At 55.3% G+C, this 20,660-nt stretch overlaps 1 protein-coding gene across 1 annotated transcript; it reads right to left on the bottom strand.

Annotated features, from left to right (window-relative positions):
* Positions 1-291: 291 nt before the first annotated feature.
* On the bottom strand, positions 292-20,232 carry LOC116979276 (proteolipid protein DM alpha). Its single transcript, XM_033030890.1, has 7 exons — positions 20,120-20,232; positions 7,783-7,969; positions 6,407-6,563; positions 5,770-5,938; positions 4,594-4,667; positions 1,585-1,650; positions 292-777 (listed from the first exon to the last, which is right to left on the bottom strand). The coding sequence occupies exons 1-7, from the start codon at positions 20,121-20,123 to the stop codon at positions 697-699; spliced, it is 738 nt and encodes a 245-aa protein (XP_032886781.1). The 5' UTR covers positions 20,124-20,232; the 3' UTR covers positions 292-696.
* Positions 20,233-20,660: the final 428 nt, after the last annotated feature.

A 20,660-nucleotide genomic window follows, 5' to 3' on the forward strand; every position in this document is an offset into this window, starting at 1 on the left:
GGTGATGTTTTGGGTCAAGACCCTTCTTCAGATTTCCTTTTCTCCAGAGGTGCTGCCTGACCCGCTGAGTTACTCCAGCCCCTTGTGTCTGTCTTTGGTTTAAACCAGCATCTGCAGTTCCTCCCTAGACAAGAACCAAATGTGTTAGGATGAAGGTGAGAGAGGAAAGATTTACGAGGAACCTGAGGGGCATCCTTTTCACACAGAGGATGATGGATGGTGGGCCATCTTGGCTGGCATGGATGAGTTAGGCCCTGGAACCATAATCAGGACAGTAACACAAAGCACAGATTCGTCATCAGCTCTCGCCATGCCCATGGCTTTATTGTCAGTGGTGACCAGGGGTCACCGCGGTGATAGACAGGTTAATCTGGTCAGAAAGCAGAATCCACCATCACGTACAAAGCACATTTACCAATAACTAGTCCGACATTCTGTTGTCACGCTTGTCTCTGCATTGTGTTAGAATGCACAGGGTTCTTGTTTTAATGCTACACCAGTGGTTAGAAGTGCTCCATTGTTAGAGGCAAGGTGTCTAGTCCACTGTCCCGGGTGAGTGGAGTTACAGGAACCATGGTGTTAGGCCGCACATCAGACATCAGGAAGCACCACACAGAGCAGAGAGCTTTCCCCATTACGTTGTGCAGAGGAGGGGGGCAGTGAGGGGGGGGGGCAGTGAGGGGGGGTGCAGGCGGGTTAGAACTTGGTGCAACAGTTGTCCCGGCTGAGAAACTTCAGAACAGCGTAGTTATAGGTGGCAGCCATCATGTATGTGAGCTGGTGGAGGGGAGAGGGTGGGGGTGGGGGTGGGGTGGGGGGTGGGTGTGGGAGTGGGGGGTGGGTGGGGGTGGGGGTGGGGGAGGGGGGGGGAGAGAGAGGTTGGAAGGAAAATAAATAAAACACGTTAAAGTTCGTGAAACCCAATGCAACCAACTCAAGGACAACAATTCAAAGTCACAGAGCACAGAAACAGGCCCCTCAGCCCATCTGGGCACCTCTACCTATCCCATTCACCAACCTTCTCCCTCGGTGGTTCAAGTCTAGTTGCAGATTTGCTGTAAGTGTCTCTGGGAAAAAGGTTGTGACTGTCGACCCCATCACATGCCTCCATATACGGTCATGTCTCCCCGCAACCTGCGATGCTGAGAAAACAATCCCAAGTGTGTCCGACCCCTCCATGTGGCCACGACCCTAGAGGAACATTGGATCAGCTGCGATCACAGAATGGTGGGGTAGGATGGAGGGGCCGAGTGGCCTTCTCCTGCAGACTTGTGGCTCTGGTGTGACGAGTGTTGCTGTACACTTGGATTCAGTCTGTCCATACTGCGGGAAACTCCATCACAGCCGCCCCCCTCCCTCCCCACCCACCTCCCCACCCCCCGCACTCTCCTCCCCCCTCCCCCACCTCCCCCTCCCCCACCTCCCCTTCCCCCGCACTCTCCTCCCCCCTCCCTTTCCTCTCCACCTCCCAACCACCTTCTCTATCCCCCTCCCCTCCTCTCCCCCTCCCCTTCCTCCCCCCTCGCCCTCCCTCTCCCCCTCCCCCCACCCCCACCACCAGTGCATCTCCCTGCTGCAACTTACCAATGCGATGGTTGTAGCTGCAGCTCCTGCGAAGGTTGCGATGAAGAGGTGATAGGTCAACTCCAACTGCAGCAAAACACAGACACACCACTCAATGTCCAATGAAGGGAACAAAACACCAAACTCTGTGAGAGGAACGTCCATCACTAACTGTCTCTTCCATTCACAGAGTTAGGGACACAGAAACATAGATGCAGGAAGAGGCCATTCGGCCCTTCGAGCTAGCACCCCCATTTAATGGCTGATCATCCACAATCAGTACCACGTTCCTGCCTTCTCCCCATATCCCTGGATTCTGTTAGCCCCAAGAGCTAAGTCTAACTCCTTTTTGAAAACATCCAGTGAATTGGCCTCTACTACCTTCTGTGGCAGAGAATTCCACAGATTCACAACTCTCTGGGTGAAGAAGGTTTTTCCTCATCTCAGTACTAAATGGCCGACCCCTTATTCTTACACTGTGTGACCCTTGGTTCTGGACTCCCCCGACACGGGGAACATGCTTCCTGCATCAACACATCTTGGAGTGGCAATGTCCTAGTGGCGGCGCGGCTCTGGCTGCAGCGGCTCTCCGGCAGTCCTGTTTGTTTTATGTTTTTTGGGTTGTTTATTTTCGTTTTGGTTAGTCTAGTTTTGGTTTTTAGTTTGTGTTTTTTGGGGGGGGGGGTTGAAACGGGGCTTGCTGTCTCTCCCTGCGGGGGAATGCGACTTTTTTGTCGTATTCCCCTTCTCTGCCTCCGTCTGCGCTGAGGCCTAATGGCGGAGCTGGCGACCTCGAGGCTCAGGAGGCAGAGCCCGCCAGGACTCGCACTGAGCTCGCTCCCGTGAGGACGGCCCGGCTCGGGGCTGGAACAGGGCTTCCGTGAGGGGCTGTGACGCTACCGTGAGGACGGCCGGCCGGCCCGAGGAAGGAACGGTGCTCCCGTCAGAGTGGCCGAGCTCGGGGAGGTACGGCGTTCCCAGCCCGAGGGAGGAGCGGTGCCCGGTCGGGGCGGCCCAGCCCGAGGGAGAAGCGGCGCCCGGTCGGGGCGTCCGCAGCCCGAGGGAGGAGCGGCGCCCAGTCGGGCGGCCTGGCGCGAGGGAGAGCGGCGGCCTGGCACGAGGCTGAGACGGTGGCAGTACTCACGTGAGGGCAATCCGGCTCGGGGCTGGAACGATGCTCCGGGGGCTGGGACGGCAGTTCTGGCGGCGGTGGCCTGAGACCGGGGGTTCAGCCGCGGGCCAGCGGCTGCGTCAGCAGGTCTGGTGAGCGGCAGCTTCGACTACCCCGGGCCGCGGTGTTTGAGCCGCGAGGACAGGTTTTAACATCGCCCGGGGGGTATCGCCTCAGCGCAGAAGGAGAAGAGGAGGGAAGAGACTGCAGCCCTAAGACTTTTGCCTCCATCACAGTGAGGAGGTGTTGGGTGGACTCACTGTGGTGGATGTTAATATGTGTTTATTGCTGTTTTTTATTGTATTGTATTGTATGTATGACTGCTTAAATTTCGTTCAGACTTCGGTCTGGATGACAATAAAAGGCTATTCTATTCTATTCTATTCATCTTGGAGGTCCTACTGGCGCAGATAGTTCTGCTATAACACGATTGGATATAATGCGATTTCAATCAGAAACCAGAGAACATCTTTAAAAGTTTACTTTGGATAACGAGAGGCAGAAAAAAATCTGTCTTGGATTAAACAGCATCAGTGGAGAAAAATAACTGTTTCCATGTGACCTCCCTGCCATAATCAGACACCATTGTCTATTGAGACACAGTCTATAAGTGGCACTGCTGGAACCCATAGCAGCAATCACTGCCATTGATACGTGCAATCAATCTATTAAACTGGGTAACACGCAGACTTCAGCAATTTTAGCTTGCAGTAACAAAACTAAACATATTTCTATTGATATCATTATTTCTCAAAATCCTCTGTAGCCCCCCCCCCCCCCGTAGCCCCCAGCTCCTCCGTAGCCCCCCCATCTGCAGCCCCCATCCCCCTCCCCTCTGTAGACCCCCCCTCTGTAGCCCCCAGCCCCCTCCCCTCAGTAGCCCCCTCCCCTCTGTACCCCCTCCCCTCTGTAAGCCCCAGCCCCCTCCCCTCTGTAGCCCCCTCCCCTCTGTAGCCCCCTCCCCTCTGTAGCCCCCTCCCCTCTGTAGCCCCCAGCCCCCTCCCCTCTGTAGCCCCCTCCCCTCTGTAGCTGAAGGGCCAGTTGCCACGCTGAATCTTTAAATCAATCCAAACTCCGTGTGTCCACAACAGATGAAGTGCCGAGTGCAGCTTCTCTGCTCCATCCCACCACCTTTGAGAAGTGGCCCCAAAGCCGAGGTATAAGTGGGAGCGAGCAGGCATAAGAGTTTAACTCCCCTACTCACAACGCACGGCGGCGCAGCGGGTAGAGCTGCTGCCTCACAGCGCCAGAGACCCGGGATCATTCCTGACTACGGGCGCTGTCTGTACGGGGTTTGCACGTTCTCCCCCTGACCTGCGTGGGTTTTCTCCGGGTGCTCCGGTTTCCTCCCACACTCCAAAAGGCGTACAGGTTTGTAGGTTAATCGGCTTGGCACAAATGTATAAATGTAAAATTGTCCCATGTTGGCGTTGGATAGTGTTAATGTGCGGGGATTGCTGGACGGGACGGACTCGGCTAGACGGAGGGGACTTGGCTAGACGGAGCTGACCCGGCTGGACGGGGGGGGGACTCGGCTAGACGGAGGGGACTCGGCTGGACGGGGGGGGGACTCGGCTAGACGGAGGGGACTCGGCTGGACGGAGCGGACCCGGCTAGACAGAGCGGACTCTGCTAGACGGAGCGGACTCGGCTAGACGGAGCGGACCCGGCTGGACGGAGCGGACTCAGTAGGCCGAAGGACCTGTTTCCGCGCTGTATCTCTAAACTAAACTAAAAAGTAGGCCCAAAGCCTTGGTCCAAACAGAGGGGGTGGGGAGAGGGAGGGAGAGTTTAACTCTCCGTGTATATATGTGACACGTCTGGGTGTGGGAGTGATCACAGTTTGGGCCAACACTTACGTCAGACGTGTTGCAGACAACGGCCAGGTTTGCCCCACAGATCTTCCCAGGGCTGGCGTTCCAGGGCAGGATCCCTGCAGCAGGAGAGGAGGCAGTGTTAACACCAGCTGGACACATCACCCAGCAATTATTTAGTGGCTGGTAGCTCTGTAGGAAGACTAAACCATCTTGGCAATGTGATGAGGCAAAGACCAAAGACCAAAGATAACGGACGCACCACACATCTCTGTCCTCCAGTTCCTGCGGACTTCCGCTGCTGGAAGTCTAGGATGTTGGTGTGTGTGTGTGTGTGTGTGTGTGTGTGTGTGTGTGTGTGTGTGTGTGTGTGTGTGTGTGTGTGTGTGTGTGTGTGTGTGTGTGTGTGTGTGTGTGTGGTTTATCATCATTCCTTACAATGCTATGTACGACAGTGATCGCAACTTCTACTGAAGTGTGGATGGCCGTTGGCTCGCTAGAAGCTCATCCGCCCTGTGACAGGTTTTGTTTTTGGTCCTGCTGGGGGTCCACAGCCCCCTCCTCACCTGGCAAACCAGGTGGGGGAGACGGTTTAGTCGCTGACTATCTGACCATGGAGCAGGTAGCACGGGATTACATGGTACCCATGGCGAGGGGAACTCCCCCAGACCCAACCTGACCAATACCCACCCATGCCCACATCAACAACATCACATCCAATCTTACTCCAGCTCATCTCAAACCCCAACTCCACACAGATATCAGTCCCAAAATGAACCCCAGGTGCTGGGTGTGTGGAACTAGCGGCCACAGGAGGTAGTTGAGCCAGCTACGAGAACGACATCTCAAGGACATTTGGACAAGTACATGGATTGGAGTCGACGAGACAGAGCACGGAAACAGGCCCTTCAACCCAACTTGCCCATGCCAACCCACATGCCTCATAGAGGGATACGGGCAGTTTCATAAACTCAAGGAGCAGAGTTAGGCCATTCGTCCCATCAAGTCTACTCTGCCATTCAATCATGGCTGATCTATCTTTACCTAGCGACCCCATTCTCCTGCCTTTGCCCCAAAGCCCCTGCCAGATGGGGCAGGTGAGGATGGGGCACGTGGGTGGGCATGGATGAGATGGGCTGAAGGGCCTGTGTCCGTGCGGTGTGACTCTATGACACACGGCGCTGGAGATCGGGGCGCTGCCGGTGGGTTTGTGGTCCGTACCATACTGCCGGACGTCGACGCACACCTCCTCGAAGCCGGTCCCATTCTCCGTCACCCGCTTGACCATCTGGCACGCTGACCACATGGTGAAGTAAACGTAGACTGGCAGCGCAGAGAGGGCAAAGACCGCCATCCACACCACCATCACCCCGTGGGTCAGCAAGATGAACTGTGGGGACAGCAGAGGTTAGCAGCGGGTCATGGAGACCCTCAATGTGGGGGGAGAGAGGACAGAGGGTGGGGTGGGGTGGAGGGGGAGAGAGGGGACGGGGGGGGGCAAGGGGTGGACAGAGAGGGGCATGGTTAACAGGAGAGGTCAGCGGAGTCCCTCAGTGTGGGGGGGGGGGGGACAGAGAGGGCTGTCAGGGGGTAAGGGTGGTGTTGAACGAAGGGGGAAGAGACCAGCGATGGGGGGGGGGGGGGGGGGGGGGGGGGTGATGGTGGTGGTGGAGGTATCAGATATCACAGGGAACACATAGAGAGTGGGGGAGAGGGCGGGGGGGTGGGGGTGTAGACAGGGTGGGACGGAGGGGGTGGGGGTGAGGTCAGGGTGAGATCAGGGTGGGGGACAGGGTATGGGGGCGATGTTAGGGTGGGGGTGAGGTCAGGGTGGGGTCAGGGTGAGGTGGGGACTCACAGTGGCGCTGACACACCGGCCACACATGGTGGTCCTGAACTCTCCAAAGAGGGCCTTGACGGCGCTGGTGGTGTAGAATCCCTCGGCCAGGAGCAACACGCCGTACAGGAAGAAGAAGGAGGCCGTTCCATAGATGACGTACTGGAAGACCTGAACCCTATGGGGCAGCACAGAGCAACGGTCAAGTCTGGGGAGGTCACGCCCTGTAGGGACAGGGGTCACCAGGGCTCGGGGTCACCAGGGCTCGGGGTCACCGGGGGTCACCAGGGCTCGGGGTCACCAGGGGTCACCAGAGCTCGGGGTCCCGCCCCACACTCCCACGCGCCCTCTGTTGCTGGATCAGTGCCAGTGATGTTTACCCCACACCCACTGTTATAGACCACCCTCATTGTGCCAGGGGTTACGGGCAGCTGCAACATTACCCCGTCCCCCCGTCCCTGCTCACTGGCCACCGGCCATCTCCACACAAGGATCTCCAGTCATTGCTTCTCCCCGCTCCCGTCCGGCAGAAGGTACAGAAGCTTGAAAGCTCGCACCACCAGACTCAGGAACAGCTTCTTCCCCTCTGTTATCCGGCTTCTGAACGGCCCTTCCATAAGCTAGGGTACTGTCCGATTCACCTCTACCCCGTTGTGGACATTGAACTGATGCGCTACAATGCTGAGAACTATATCCTGCACTCTGTATCTTTCCCTTTGCTCCACCTATTATACTGGAGTGAGGTTGATTCTATTGTGTCCAGCATTATCCGATCAGACTGGATAGCAGGCAACGCACTATCTGGGTACAAGTGGCAATAATTAACTGAACGAAAGATAAGGGGAGAGGTTTAACAGGACTTGGGGGGCAATATTTTCACTCGAGGGGGGGGGGGATAGTCTGTAGACGGAATGAGCGGCCAGAAGGAACTATTGACATGGGTGAAAACACTGACTTTTAGAAGACTTTTGTAAGGAGAGGTGAATGGGAAGGGTTGTGTGGGATGTGGGCCAAATGCAGGCAGGTGGGTCAACGTGGACAAGATGGTGACCCATTGAGTCCACGCCAGCTGTCGGGCACCTGTTCACACTAGACTGTGATCCCAATTTCTCATCCACACCTTACACACTAGGGGCAATTTACACAAGTCCAGTTCACCAACAAACCCGCACGTCTTTGGGATGTGGGAAGCCAGAGCACCTGCAGGAAACCCACGCAGTCACAGGGAGAACGTGCAAACTCCACACAGACAGCAGGTCAGGATGGAACCGGGCGGGGTCTGTGGTGTGGTGAAGCAGCAGCACTACCCACCGCGTCACCGTGCCGCCCACACGTGGCAATCGAACGTCAGACTCAACGCGAGTGTTGGTGCGTGGGGGAGGGGCCAACATACTCACAGGGTCACCAGGAGGGCGTAGTCCATAAAGTTCTGGGCAAAGTGCTGCTCAATCAGCTTCTCTGTGCCCGCCAGAGCCTCATGCCCACAGCCGCAGAACACAGCCACCCCCACGAAGCACAACATGGTGGCAATGAGAGACGCAAAGGGCACTCCCCTGAGGCAACGCACACAGCACTCGGAGCAACCTGCGGGCAGGACAGAGGCAGTGAGACAGGGAGCGATATCCCACCCCTACACCCCCCCCCTCTACCCCCATACACACCCACCCTCCCCCCCTCCACCCCCATACACACCCACCCTCCCCCCCCTCTACCCCCATACACACACCCACCCTCCCCCCCCTCTACCCCCATACACACCCACCCTAACAGTGAGTGTGAGACAGGACCCGGGTCTGGAACATCACGAGCAACTGGACACTGGAGGAACAGCCCACAACTTGCTGTCCATTTATTTACAGATCTCACTCAAAGCAAAATGTTGCCAAAAGTCATTGTAAAATCTTGACAAAACCCCCCAGTCTTCCCAAATAACCAACGATGAAGCAAAGATAGTTGCCAGCTGCAGCCCCCGTGCCCCCCCCCCCCCTGCCCCCACAGACATAGCAACCTTGCTTCATGCCAGTCATATCTGGCCAACATGGACCTCTTCCCACGCCTCCACACTCACTCACTCACTCAACAACGTCCGACATGGATGAGAAAGTTGACCAATGTATCAGCACAGCTTTGAGCAATCTTGGCCAAGCACAAAGTGAAGGTCACTGGGCAGCTGTAACCAGGCTCCTGTAATCTGCACTACCTGCAGCAGGTATCTCGAACCACCCAACACTGCCCAATGGCCAGTCCACCAGGTGCTTCAACTCACTCCAATGACACTAGTCACACTGCACGGAAACAGGCCCTTCAGCCCAACTCATCCATGCCGACCCAGATGACACATCTAAGCAAGTTTGACCCAAACCCCTCTAAACATCTCCGGTCCATGAGCCTGTGCAAGTGACTTTCAAAATGTTGTTAGTGCAGGAGGAGGCCATTCGGCCCTTCGAGCCAGCACCGCCATTCAATGTGATCATGGCTGATCATCCACAATCAGTACCCCGTTCCTGCCTTCTCCCCATATCCCCTGACTCCGCTATCTTTAAGAACCCTATCTAGCTCTCTCTTGAAAGTATCCAGAGAACCGGCCTCCACCGCCTTCTGAGGCAGAGAATTCCACAGACTCACCACTCTCTGTGAGAAAAAATGTTTCCTCATCTCCGTTCTAAATGGCTTACTCTTTATTCTTAATAGTCCCTGCCTCAACTACTGAGGGATTATGTTACGAGATCATGAGGGGAATAGATTGGGTGAATGCACAGTCTTACTGAGTGTAGGGGAACCAAGCATCACAGGCCATAGATTTAGGGTGTGAGGGGAAAGAGTTAACAGGAGGGACCGTTCCCGTGCTGTGTGACTCGAGTAACAGTAACCAGCCTTGGCCAGCAGGTGGAGCTCACAAGCTGCTGACCAAATAAAATCTAGCCACACAGAGTGCTGGAGTAACTCAGCGGGTCAGGCAGCATCTGTGGAGAACATGGATAGGTGACGTTTCACACAGTGCTGGAGTAACTCAGTGGGTCAGGCAGCATCTGTGGAGAACATGGATAGGTGACGTTTCACAGAGTGCTGGAGTAACTCAACAGGCCATTCAGCCCACTGAATGCAGACTGGCCATCAATCACGCTGCTGGCCATACCTGGGGTGTTGCTGTGAACCCACCTTCCCAACTGATCTAGATCTTGCTGCAAACTCAGCGGCGATTGGTGATGGCACGAAATAGCAGACGTGTCAACAATTCCCAGATCCCAGAGAAAATTAATTAAATAGTTGAGGCAACACAACAGGGGCAGCACGGTGGCGCAGCGGTAGAGTTGCAGCCTCACAGCACCAGAGACCCGGGTTCCATCCTGACTACGGGTGCTGTCTGTACGGAGTTTGTACGTTCTCCCCGTGACCACGTGGGTTTTCTCCGGGTGCTCCAGTTTCCTCCCACAGTCAAGACATATAGGTTTGTAGGTTTGGCATCAGTAAACAAAATTGTAAATTGTGGTTAGTGTGTGGGATAGTGCTAGTGTGCGGGGTTTGCTGGTCGGCACGGACGTGATGGGCCGAAGGGCCTGTTTCTGTGCTGTGTATCACTAAAATCTAAAGTTTATAGTCAAATATAGCTCAGACTGGGTTAGGATGGCAGATAATCTTTCCTGGAGAATCCAGTGAGCAGGATTTATATAACAATTCAGTACACGCCTACACTTCAACATTACTGGGCCGAGCTTTGTAAAGACCAGGGTTTAGAGTTATATATAAACTTCATTGCCCCAGGATCCAGGGTGGGGCTGGAACTCATGTCACTGGATCAATACCATAAAACTCTGCTTACCAGCCTTTCTTTGACTGGGTAGCATACAAAGGCTTTCCCCTGTACCTCGGTACACATGACAGTAATACACTGAATGACGTAGGCTTGGCGATCGCTTCGCCCAACACCTCCGCTCGGTCCGCATTAACCAACCTGATCTCCCGGTGGCTCAGCACTTCAACTCCCCCTCCCTTTCTGTCCTGGGCCTCCTCCATGGCCAGTGTGAGGCCCACCGTAAATTGGAGGAGCAGCACCTCATATTTCCCTTGGGTAGTTTACACCCCAGCGGTATGAACATTGACTTCTTCAATTTCCTGCTTTCCGACCCCCCCCCCCCTTCCCAGCTCTCCCAAAGCCCACTGTCTCCGCCTCTTCCTCTCCTCTTCCCGCCCCCCCCCACCTCACATCAGTCTGAAGAAGGGTCTCGACCCGAAACGTCACCTATTTCCTTCGCTCCATAGATGCTGCCTGTCCCGCTGAGTTTCTCCAGTGTTGTCTACCTTTACATTAAACTAGCCGTGTACAAACAGTAGGATTATCTGACCAAGTCTGATCACCATATGCAAGGTATCGGTGAGGCCACATTCACCATGGTGGTGGTCAGTCTTGGTCACTCTGGCATATGAAGGATGTTGCTACATTGGAGAGAGAGCTGGGAAGATTTACAAGAGTGTTGCCTGGACACGAGGGACTGAGCTATAGGGAGAGGTTGTGGAGGCTTGGAGCGCAGGAGGGTGAGGGGTGATCTTATAGAGGTGTATAAAATCATGAGGGGAATAGATCAGGTGAATGCACAGAGTCTCTTGCCCAGAGTAGGGGCATAAACAAGCACATACTTGTAAAGGTGAGGGGGGGGGACGATTCAATGGAACCCGAGGGGCAACCTTTCCACACAGAGGGTGGTGGGTGCATGGAACGAGCTGCAGGGGGAGGTAGTTGAGGCTGGGACTGTGGCAGCATTTTGGACAGGGATATGGACAGGAAACGTATTCTGGTCGGCATGGAGGAGTTGGGCCGAAGGGCCTGTTTCCGTGCAGTGCGACCATGATCAATGTGATTGTGAGAAATCAAAAAGCAGTATAAATAAAGGGCAATTGCTGGAAATCTAAACTAAAATGTGAAAAAGCTGGGGGTGAAAGGCAGGCCAGACAGCAGATACAACGTTACTGTGGAGATACGGTAAAGACTCCCCTCACAGACTGCTCTTCTTCCCACAGCCCAAAGACATGCGGGTTTGTAGGTCATGGCCCTAGTGTGTAGGGAATAGCGGAGAGAGTGGGAATAGCATGGATCAGCGTGTGTAAGAAAGAACTGCAGATGCTGGTTTAAATCAGTGGTAGACACAAAATGCTGGAGTAACTCAGTGGGTGAGGCAGCATAATGGAGCGAAGGAATGGGTGACGTTTCGGGTCGAGACCCTACTTCAGACATGTTAGGGGAGGGGGCGGGACAGAGATAGAATGTTGGCGGACACAGTAAGACTGGTGGGAGAACTGGGAAAATGTGGCCAGTGGTGGGATCCCATTGGAGGTGGCGAAAATATTGGAAAATTAGTGTTATGGAATTAGTGTGAACGGGTGATCAGTGGTTGGCGTGGACTCGATGGGCTGAAGGGCCTGCTTCCATGCTGTATTTTTCAACCAATCAATTTCAAAGAATAAATGAAAGAATGAAAGAAACTTTAAAGACTTGGGCGTCACGGTGGTGCAGCGGGTAGAGCTGCTGCCTCCCAGCCCCAGAGACCCGGGTTCGATCCTGACTACGGGGTTTGTACATTCTCACTGTGACCGCGTGGGTTTTTTCCGGGTGCTCCGGCTTCCTCCCACAATCCAAAGCGAGCAGGTTTGCAGGTTAATTCGCTTTGGTAAAAATTGTAAATTGTCCCTAGTGTGTGTTGGATAGTGTTAGTGTGCGGGGATCGCTGGTTGGCACGGACTTGGTGGGCCGAAGGCCTGTTTCCGTGCTGTATTTCTACACTACACTAATGTTTGGGATGATTGCTGGTTGGCATGGACTCGATGGGCTGAAGGGCCTGTTTTCACGCTGTATCTCTAAAGTAAAGTCTAACTAGAGGAGATTCGTCTGGGGGGAGGGGGGGGTGGTTTGGGCAGGTGGGTGGGGGGGGGGGGTGGTTTGGGCAGAGATCCATCAGAATCACGGGCATGCAATGGGGAAACTCGGGAGAATCGAGAGACAGGAGGGTGAGGAACCAAAGGACAACTTGGTGGGGACAAGGCAGTGAGGTGGAGGGGAGGGGAAGCGCTGCGATACTGTGGCTCCTGCACTGAGCTGGCTGGGCGGATGTTCATGGCCCGAGCTCCAGGCAGGCTGAGTGGAAGAGGTTAAGTGAATGGGAACAATGAGCTGTGTGGAGGCGAGCGGGCGGGTGGGCAGGGACTGAGCATGGCTCTGTTGGCCAGAATAAACAATGGGCCATGAGGGGGGGGGGGGGGGGGCCGGACATCAACAAAGGGGCCATTCACCAGTGGCCAAGGCTACAGCTCATTGAGAGATGGACAGAGACAACGTGAGGCTCTGCACAGTACCAGCCACCGCCTCACCCAGTCACGGGGCAAGTGGGGACGGGGACTGGGGGCACTCAGCAAGGACACAGCCACCCCCACCTCACCACGCTGCTTCCCATCCAATCCCCCTGCTGGGGTCCACACCAGGAGACCCCCCCCCCCCCACTCACGGCAACTGCAGCTCGCACCCATGTCCCACTGCACCCCAGCCCACTCCCACTGCCACCACTAAACGTTATTCACTTATCATGTATCTGTACACTGTGAATGGATCGATTGTAATCATGTGTTGTCTTTCTGCTGACCGCTACCTCGATACACGTGACAATAAACTGAACTGTACTTGACTGACTGGTGTTCTATCCAGACACTGCCTGGCAGGCTGGCTATTTCTAGCATTCATAGAACAGAACAGGAAGAGGCCCTTCGGCCCACAATGTCCGTGCCAAATGTGATATCGAGTTAAACTAATCTGCACTCGATCCATCCCCCAACCTAAAAACCTCTTAAACGCCCCCATGGTAACTGCCTCCACCGCCACCCCTGGTTCCAAGTCCCCACCACCCTCTGTGCCCGCACATCTCCACTAAACATTGTCTCGCCATCTTAATGCTGTGCTCTCTAGCAGTTGATGTTCCCACTCTGGGTAAAGGGTTCTCAATCCACTATCTACACCTCTGATAACTTTACCCACCTGTAACAGGTCTCCCCAAAACCGTCAGCATTAGAGTTAACAGTCCAAGTCTGTGCAACCTCTCCCTGTAGCTGATAGCCCCAAATGCAGGCTCGAGGGGCCGAAGGGCCTACACCTATTGTCCTTAATGCCGGCATCATTCCCTTCCTCCACTGTGCAGTCTCTCAGTCCCAGATCTGTGTGTACTTCCCCTCATCTCCACATCTTGGACCTCTCCCTCAGAAACCACCTGGAGTCAGAAACAGGCCCTTCGGCCCAACATGTCCGTGCTGCCCACGGTTTACTAGCCACATGCACCAAGCTAGTCTCCAGATATCTGTGAGATGTGAGTCTGTCTCCACCACCCCCTCACTCCAACACCTTCTGGGGGAAAGAAAGCTCCTCTGGACCCCTCTAATCTTCTTCCCCCACCCTGTAGTCCTCAGATATTTCTGCCCTGGGGAAAGCTTCCTACTGTCTACCGTATCCATGCCCATCCCGTACAGTACCATAGACTGAAGGAAGCCACAGATCTACGGGCTGAAGGGCACACAGCACAACAGCAGTGGAGTCGGGCTCCCCATCACCAGCTTCTCACTAGGTGTTAGGAGCTCGCTCCTTGCTCAACTCTTCCCCTTCAGAGGCTGGCTGGCTGCCCCGTTGGATTTCCCCCACTGTTTTCAGTAGTGCTTCACACACTCAGAACCTGATATTATGCCCACCTCTCCCACTGGGACTGTCCCAGAGACACAGAGAGAGACACACACAGAGAGACACACACACACACACAGAGACACACAGAGACACACAGAGAGACACACACAGAGACACACACAGAGACACACACAGAGAGACACACACAGAGACACACACACAGAGACACACACACAGAGACACACACACAGAGACACACACACAGAGACACACACACAGAGAGACACACATACACAGAGACACACACACACAGAGACACACACACACAGACACACACACACAGAGACACACACACAGAGACACACACACAGAGACACACACACACACACACACACACACACAGACACACACACAGAGACACACACAGAGACACACACACACAGAGACACACACACAGAGAGACACACACACAGAGAGACACACACAGAGACACACACAGACACAGAGACACAGAGAGACACACACACACAGAGACACACACACACACAGAGACACACACACAGAGACACACACACAGAGAGACACACACACAGAGAGACACACACACACAGAGACACACACACAGAGAGACACACACACACAGAGACACACACACAGAGAGACACACACACACAGACACACACACACAGAGACACACACACAGAGACACACACACAGAGACACACACACAGAGAGACACACACACACACAGAGACACACAGAGACACACACACAGAGACACACACACAGACACACACACACACACAGAGACACACACACAGAGACACACACACAGAGACACACACACAGAGACACACACACACAGAGACACACACACAGAGACACACACACAGAGACACACACAGAGAGACACACACACAGAGACACACACACAGAGACACACACACAGAGACACACACACAGAGACACACACACAGAGACACACACACACAGAGACACACACACACACACAGACACACAGAGAGAGACACACACAGAGACACACACACACACAGAGAGACACAGAGAGAGACACACACACACAGACGGAGAGAGAGAGAGACACACACAGATACACACAGAGTGATGCAGAGTGAAAACAGGCCCTTCGGCCCAACTCACCAACACCGGCCAACAATGTCCCATCTACACTAGTCCCACCTGCCTGCGTTTGGTCCATATCCCTCCAAACCTGTCCTATCCATGTACCTGTCTAACTGTTTCTTCAACGTTGGGATAGTCCCAACCTCAACTACCTCATCTGGCAGCTTGTTCCATACACCCACCACCCTCTGTGTGAAAATGTTACCCCTCAGATTCCTATTAAATCTTTTCCCCTTCATCTTGAACCTATGCCCTCTGGTCCTCGATTCCCCTACTCTGGGCAAGAGACTCTGTGCGTCTACCTGATCTATTCCTCTCATGATTTTCTACACCTCTATCAGATACCCCTTCATCCTCCTGCGCTCCATGGAATAGAGACCCAGCCTACTCAACCTCTCCCTGTAGTTCACACCCTCTAGTCCTGGCAACATCCTCGTGAATCTTTTCTGAACCCTTTCAAGCTTGTGAATGACAGGGAACATGGATCAGTACAGCACAGGAAGAGGCCCTTCGGCCCACAATGTCCGTGCCAAACATGAAGTTAAAACAATCTCATCTGCCGGTGTGTGATCCTTGTCCCTCCATTCCCTGCATATCCATGTTTCTGTCCAAAAGCCCCTTAAACACCACAGCCGTATCTGCCTCCACCCCCACCCCCACCCCTGGCAGCGCGTTCCAGGCACCCACCACCCTCTGTGTAAAATACGTGCCCCGTACATCACCATGAATCTTTGCCCCTCTCATCTTGTAGCTACGCCCTCTAGTTAGACATACCCTCCCTGGGGGAAAGGTTGTGACTCTCTACCCCATCTATGCCTCAGATGGCATCTCTGCCAACTATGCCAAGGGTGGTTCAGAGAGCAGACTCGACGTAACATTGTCCTCCAATCCCTGGTCTTTCCCATTGGTCGAGCCACTGCCCCACAGTGCCAGAGACAAGAGGTCGGTCCTGGCCTCAGGTGCTGTCTGTGTGGCGTTTGCACGTTCTCCCTGGTGTTTCCCAAAGGCGTGAGGGTGGGTGGGTAACGGCCCCCCCCCCCACTCTGACAACTGGCACAGAATTACCCTGGAGGTTCATGGGCACTTGGGAGAGGAGATGTGGGGGGGGGGGGGGGGGGGGATACTCTGGGAACTAGCACAGGAGAGATGGGCCAAACAGCCTCTTAGTTTCGAGATGCAGTGCAGAAACAGGCCCTTCAGCCCACCGAGTCCGTGCTGATCAGCGAACATCCTGCACACTAGTTAGGAGTGTGGGAGGAAACCGGAGCACCCGGAGAAAACCCACGGTGTCACAGAGAGAAGTGCAAACTCCACACAGACAGCACCCGGTTCTCTGGCGCGGTGAGGCAGCAACTCTACCGCTGCGCCACTGTGCAGCCTTCAATGTGATGGAGAGACACAAGTCCATTGGCATCTACAGATAACCTGAACTCTGTGCAGGACAGGGGTTTGGGAATGAGCAAGGGTTTAATCTCCCCTCCCTGACACTCGCTGTGAACAGGGCAAGGACCTACATCATCACAACAACTCAATGAAAGAACGGCCAGGATTTGCATTAATTGCTGTAAAAGCTCAGCTTGTGTTCCAGGAAAACCTGTGGAACGGGAATCTCTGCAAGGGTGAGGTTTGCTGACTGTAACTAGGACAGTGAACTCTCCCTCTCTCCCACCCTCCCACCCTCCAACTCTCCCTCCAACTCTCCCTCCCTCCAACTCTCCCTCCCTCCCACCCTCCCTCCCACCAACTCTCCCTCTCTCTCTCCCTCCCTCCAACTCTCCCTCTCTCCTCCCTCCCTCCCTCCTCCCTCCCTCTAACAGAATGAGGTGTGGTAGTGAGTCTGCAGCTTGGTGAGTATTATCTCAGCGAGGGTTTGGCCAAACAAGGATGGCTTTCTCTGGAAGGTTGGAGGTTGCGGGGAGACGGGACACATGTACAAGAAGGGACGGAGCCGACTGTACCTTCAGAGAAGGCTCTACACCTTCAACATCTGCAGTGAGATGCTGCAGATGTTCTACCAATGGGTGGTGGCCAGTGCCATCATCTTCACTGCCGTGTGCCGGGGCAGCAGGGCAAAGGCCACGGAGCCCAATAGAATGAACAAACTCATCAGGAAGGCCGGCTCCATCCTGGGGTGGAGTTGGATTCATGGGAGGTTGGTCTTGGAGGGGAGGATGCTCCTCAAACTGTGGAGCATCCTGGACAATACAGCTCGCCCCCTCCATCACACACTGGGCAACCTGAGGAGCTCCTTCAGCACCAGACTGGTTCCACCAAGATGCAGCACAGAACGCCACAGGAGATCCTTCTTCCCTGTGGCTATCAAACTGTACAACTCCTCCCCCTTCTGTCATGGGGTAGACTGAGACTGACATTCTCCCCCCCCCCCCCCCCCCCCCCCCCCCCCCCCCCCCCCCCCCCACCCTCTCCAATCTTTGCACATCCCCAAACCTTTCCACTGCCAAGCACTTTAATTTCATGTTCTATGTACTCTGTGTTTGATGACTGTCGGCAAAACAATTTCCCTCCTGGGTTAAATCAAGTTATCGTATCATATGTAGAAGTCTAGGCGGCAAAGTCCAACATAGCTCCAGGGTGAGAGGGCAAAGGTTATTGGGGGTGGGTGAACTGGGAGAGCATTGACTGGGAATCCCACTCTCAGGACATTCCCAAGTTGAGGAATGGTTCTGGACAATGGCAGACTGGCCAGGGTGTCAGCTTGCCTGATGGCATGTGGCCCCTGATGAAGTGGGCCCCCTATATCAAGTGGCCCCTGATGAAGTGGGCCCCCTTTGTTTCCTGGCAACCAATATTATTAGAGCCAGTCCGCCACTGGTTCCGGATGCACCAGGCCAGTTGGACAAGGGTTAACCTCAGCCAACTGCAACCCTCAGTTGCGTTACTCACTCACACAACAATCCCTTCATTCAGTTTGTCCAGTCTCAATTATTCCCCTCGATGGGAATTAACAGAAAATAAAAGCATCGCACAAAGGCAACAATTTATCCCGGAAACCATTGGGAATGTTCCCGGATCAGATCCAGCCGCTGTCGACTTCCAACCCCGTTCCAACATTACTGCTCAATGTTCAACAGTGAAAGGCCCAGCAACTCACACACACTCACACACAGACAGACACACGCACTCACTCGCACACACAGACAGACACACGCACTCACTCGCACTCACTCGCACACACTCGCACACACGCTCACTCACAGGCACACACACACACACACACACTCTCACACTAGCACGCACGCACACACACACACGCTCACACACACTCGCACACACGCTCACTCACAGACACACACAAACACACGCTCACACACACACACGCGCTCACACACACTCGCGCGCGCACACTCTCGCGCACTCGCGCACACAAACACTCGCACACACACACGCGCTCACACACACGCGCTCGCACTCACACACGCACTCACACACGCACTCACACACGCACGCACACACACTCGCACACACACTCGCACACACACACACTCGCACACACACACACTCGCACACACACACACTCACACACACACACGCGCTCACACACACACGCGCTCACACACACTCGCACACACACTCGCACACACACACTCGCACACACACACCCACGCGCGCACACACACACACTCGCGCACACACGCTCACACACACACTCGCGCGCACACACGCTCACACACACACACACACACGCACACGCATACACACACTCGCACACACACTCGCGCACACACACGCACACGCACACTCGCGCACTCACACGCGCGCGCACACTCGCACACACACTCGCGCGCACACACACTCGCACACACACACGCTCACACACACACTCGCGCACACACACACACACACACTCGCGCGCACACACACACGCTCACACGCGCGCGCACACACACTCGCACACACACTCGCACACACACTCGCACACACACGGCAACCTAACCCAGTCAGATACACAGTGACAACCAGAGTCAGCGGGTATAGATGGGGACAGACCCCTGCCCAGGTTAGGGGTTGGAGATAGACACAGAGTGCTGGAGTAACACAGTGGGTCAGGCAACATCTGTGGAGAGAAGGAATGGGTGACGTTTCGGGCCGAGACCCTTCTTCAGGGTTGGAGTCTCAGCCAATAGGCCAGTGGAGGGAGAGGAAACCAGCTGCCATGGACCCATCCAGCAGGGAACAGGCCCTTCAGCCCAACTGGCCCGTGCTGACCAACATACCCCATCCAAGCTCATGTTTGGCCCATCTCCCTCTAATCCTATCCATGCACCTGTCCAGGTGTCTCATAAATGTTGCCATAGTCCCCGCCTCAACTACCTCCTCCGGCAGCTCCTTCCATTCACCTGTGTGAAAGCGTTACCCCGCTTGCGAGGGGGGCGACAGTCACAGGGGGGTGGGATAGTATGGGTGGGGAGGAGAGGGGGGGGGGGGTACACGGGCGGTTCCGGGATAGAAGGGTCGGAGATTAGGGGAGTAGAAACGGGGAGGGGGAGGAGGTGGAAGACCCTAACAAGTGCGGAGAGAGGGGGGGAGGGGGGGGGCGGGAAGACGGGGGCAGGGGGGACCGGGTCCCCGTCTGTTGCTTGAAGTTTGCACCAAACTGCAGTTGCCCCGGTCTTACCCACAGCCCCCTGTACCCCAGCCCCCCGCCCACACAGCCCCACAGCCCCCTGTACCCCAGCCCCCCGCCCACACAACTCCAGACCCACACAGCCCCCTAGCCCCCCGCCCACACAGCCCCACAGCTACAGCCCCACAGCCCCCCGCCCACACAGCCCCACAGCCCCCTGTACCCCTAGCCCCCCGCCCACACAGCCCCACAGCCCCCTGTACCCCCGCCCACACAGCCCCACAGCTACAGCCCCACAGCCCCCTGTACCCCCGCCCCCCCCAGACCCACACAGCCCACGCCCGCACTCACTCACCCATGTCCCGCCGCCGCTGCCCGTTACAGCCGCTCCCCAGCGCCGGTCTCAGCCTCTGAACGCAAACTCCTAGCGACCGCAGCCGCGACCTGAGCGGAATCTTTTAAAGTGCCCGCGCCCGCTGCAGCGCAGAGTATCTCACACACACGCGCACACTCACACACACGCACACACGTACACACCCACTCACACACACACACGTACACACCCACTCACACACACACCCACTCACACACACACCCACTCACACACACACACTCACACGTACACACCCACTCACACACACGTACACACCCACTCACACACACACCCACTCACACACACACCCACTCACACTCACACGTACACACCCACTCACACACACACACGTACACACCCACTCACACACACACCCACTCACACACACACCCACTCACACACACACACTCACACGTACACACCCACTCACACACACACCCACTCACACACACACCCACTCACACACACACACTCGTACACACACTCACGCACACACTCACACACACGTACACACCCACTCACA

Source organism: Amblyraja radiata, chromosome 12 (assembly GCF_010909765.2).
Source record: "Amblyraja radiata isolate CabotCenter1 chromosome 12, sAmbRad1.1.pri, whole genome shotgun sequence".
NCBI lineage: Eukaryota > Metazoa > Chordata > Chondrichthyes > Rajiformes > Rajidae > Amblyraja > Amblyraja radiata.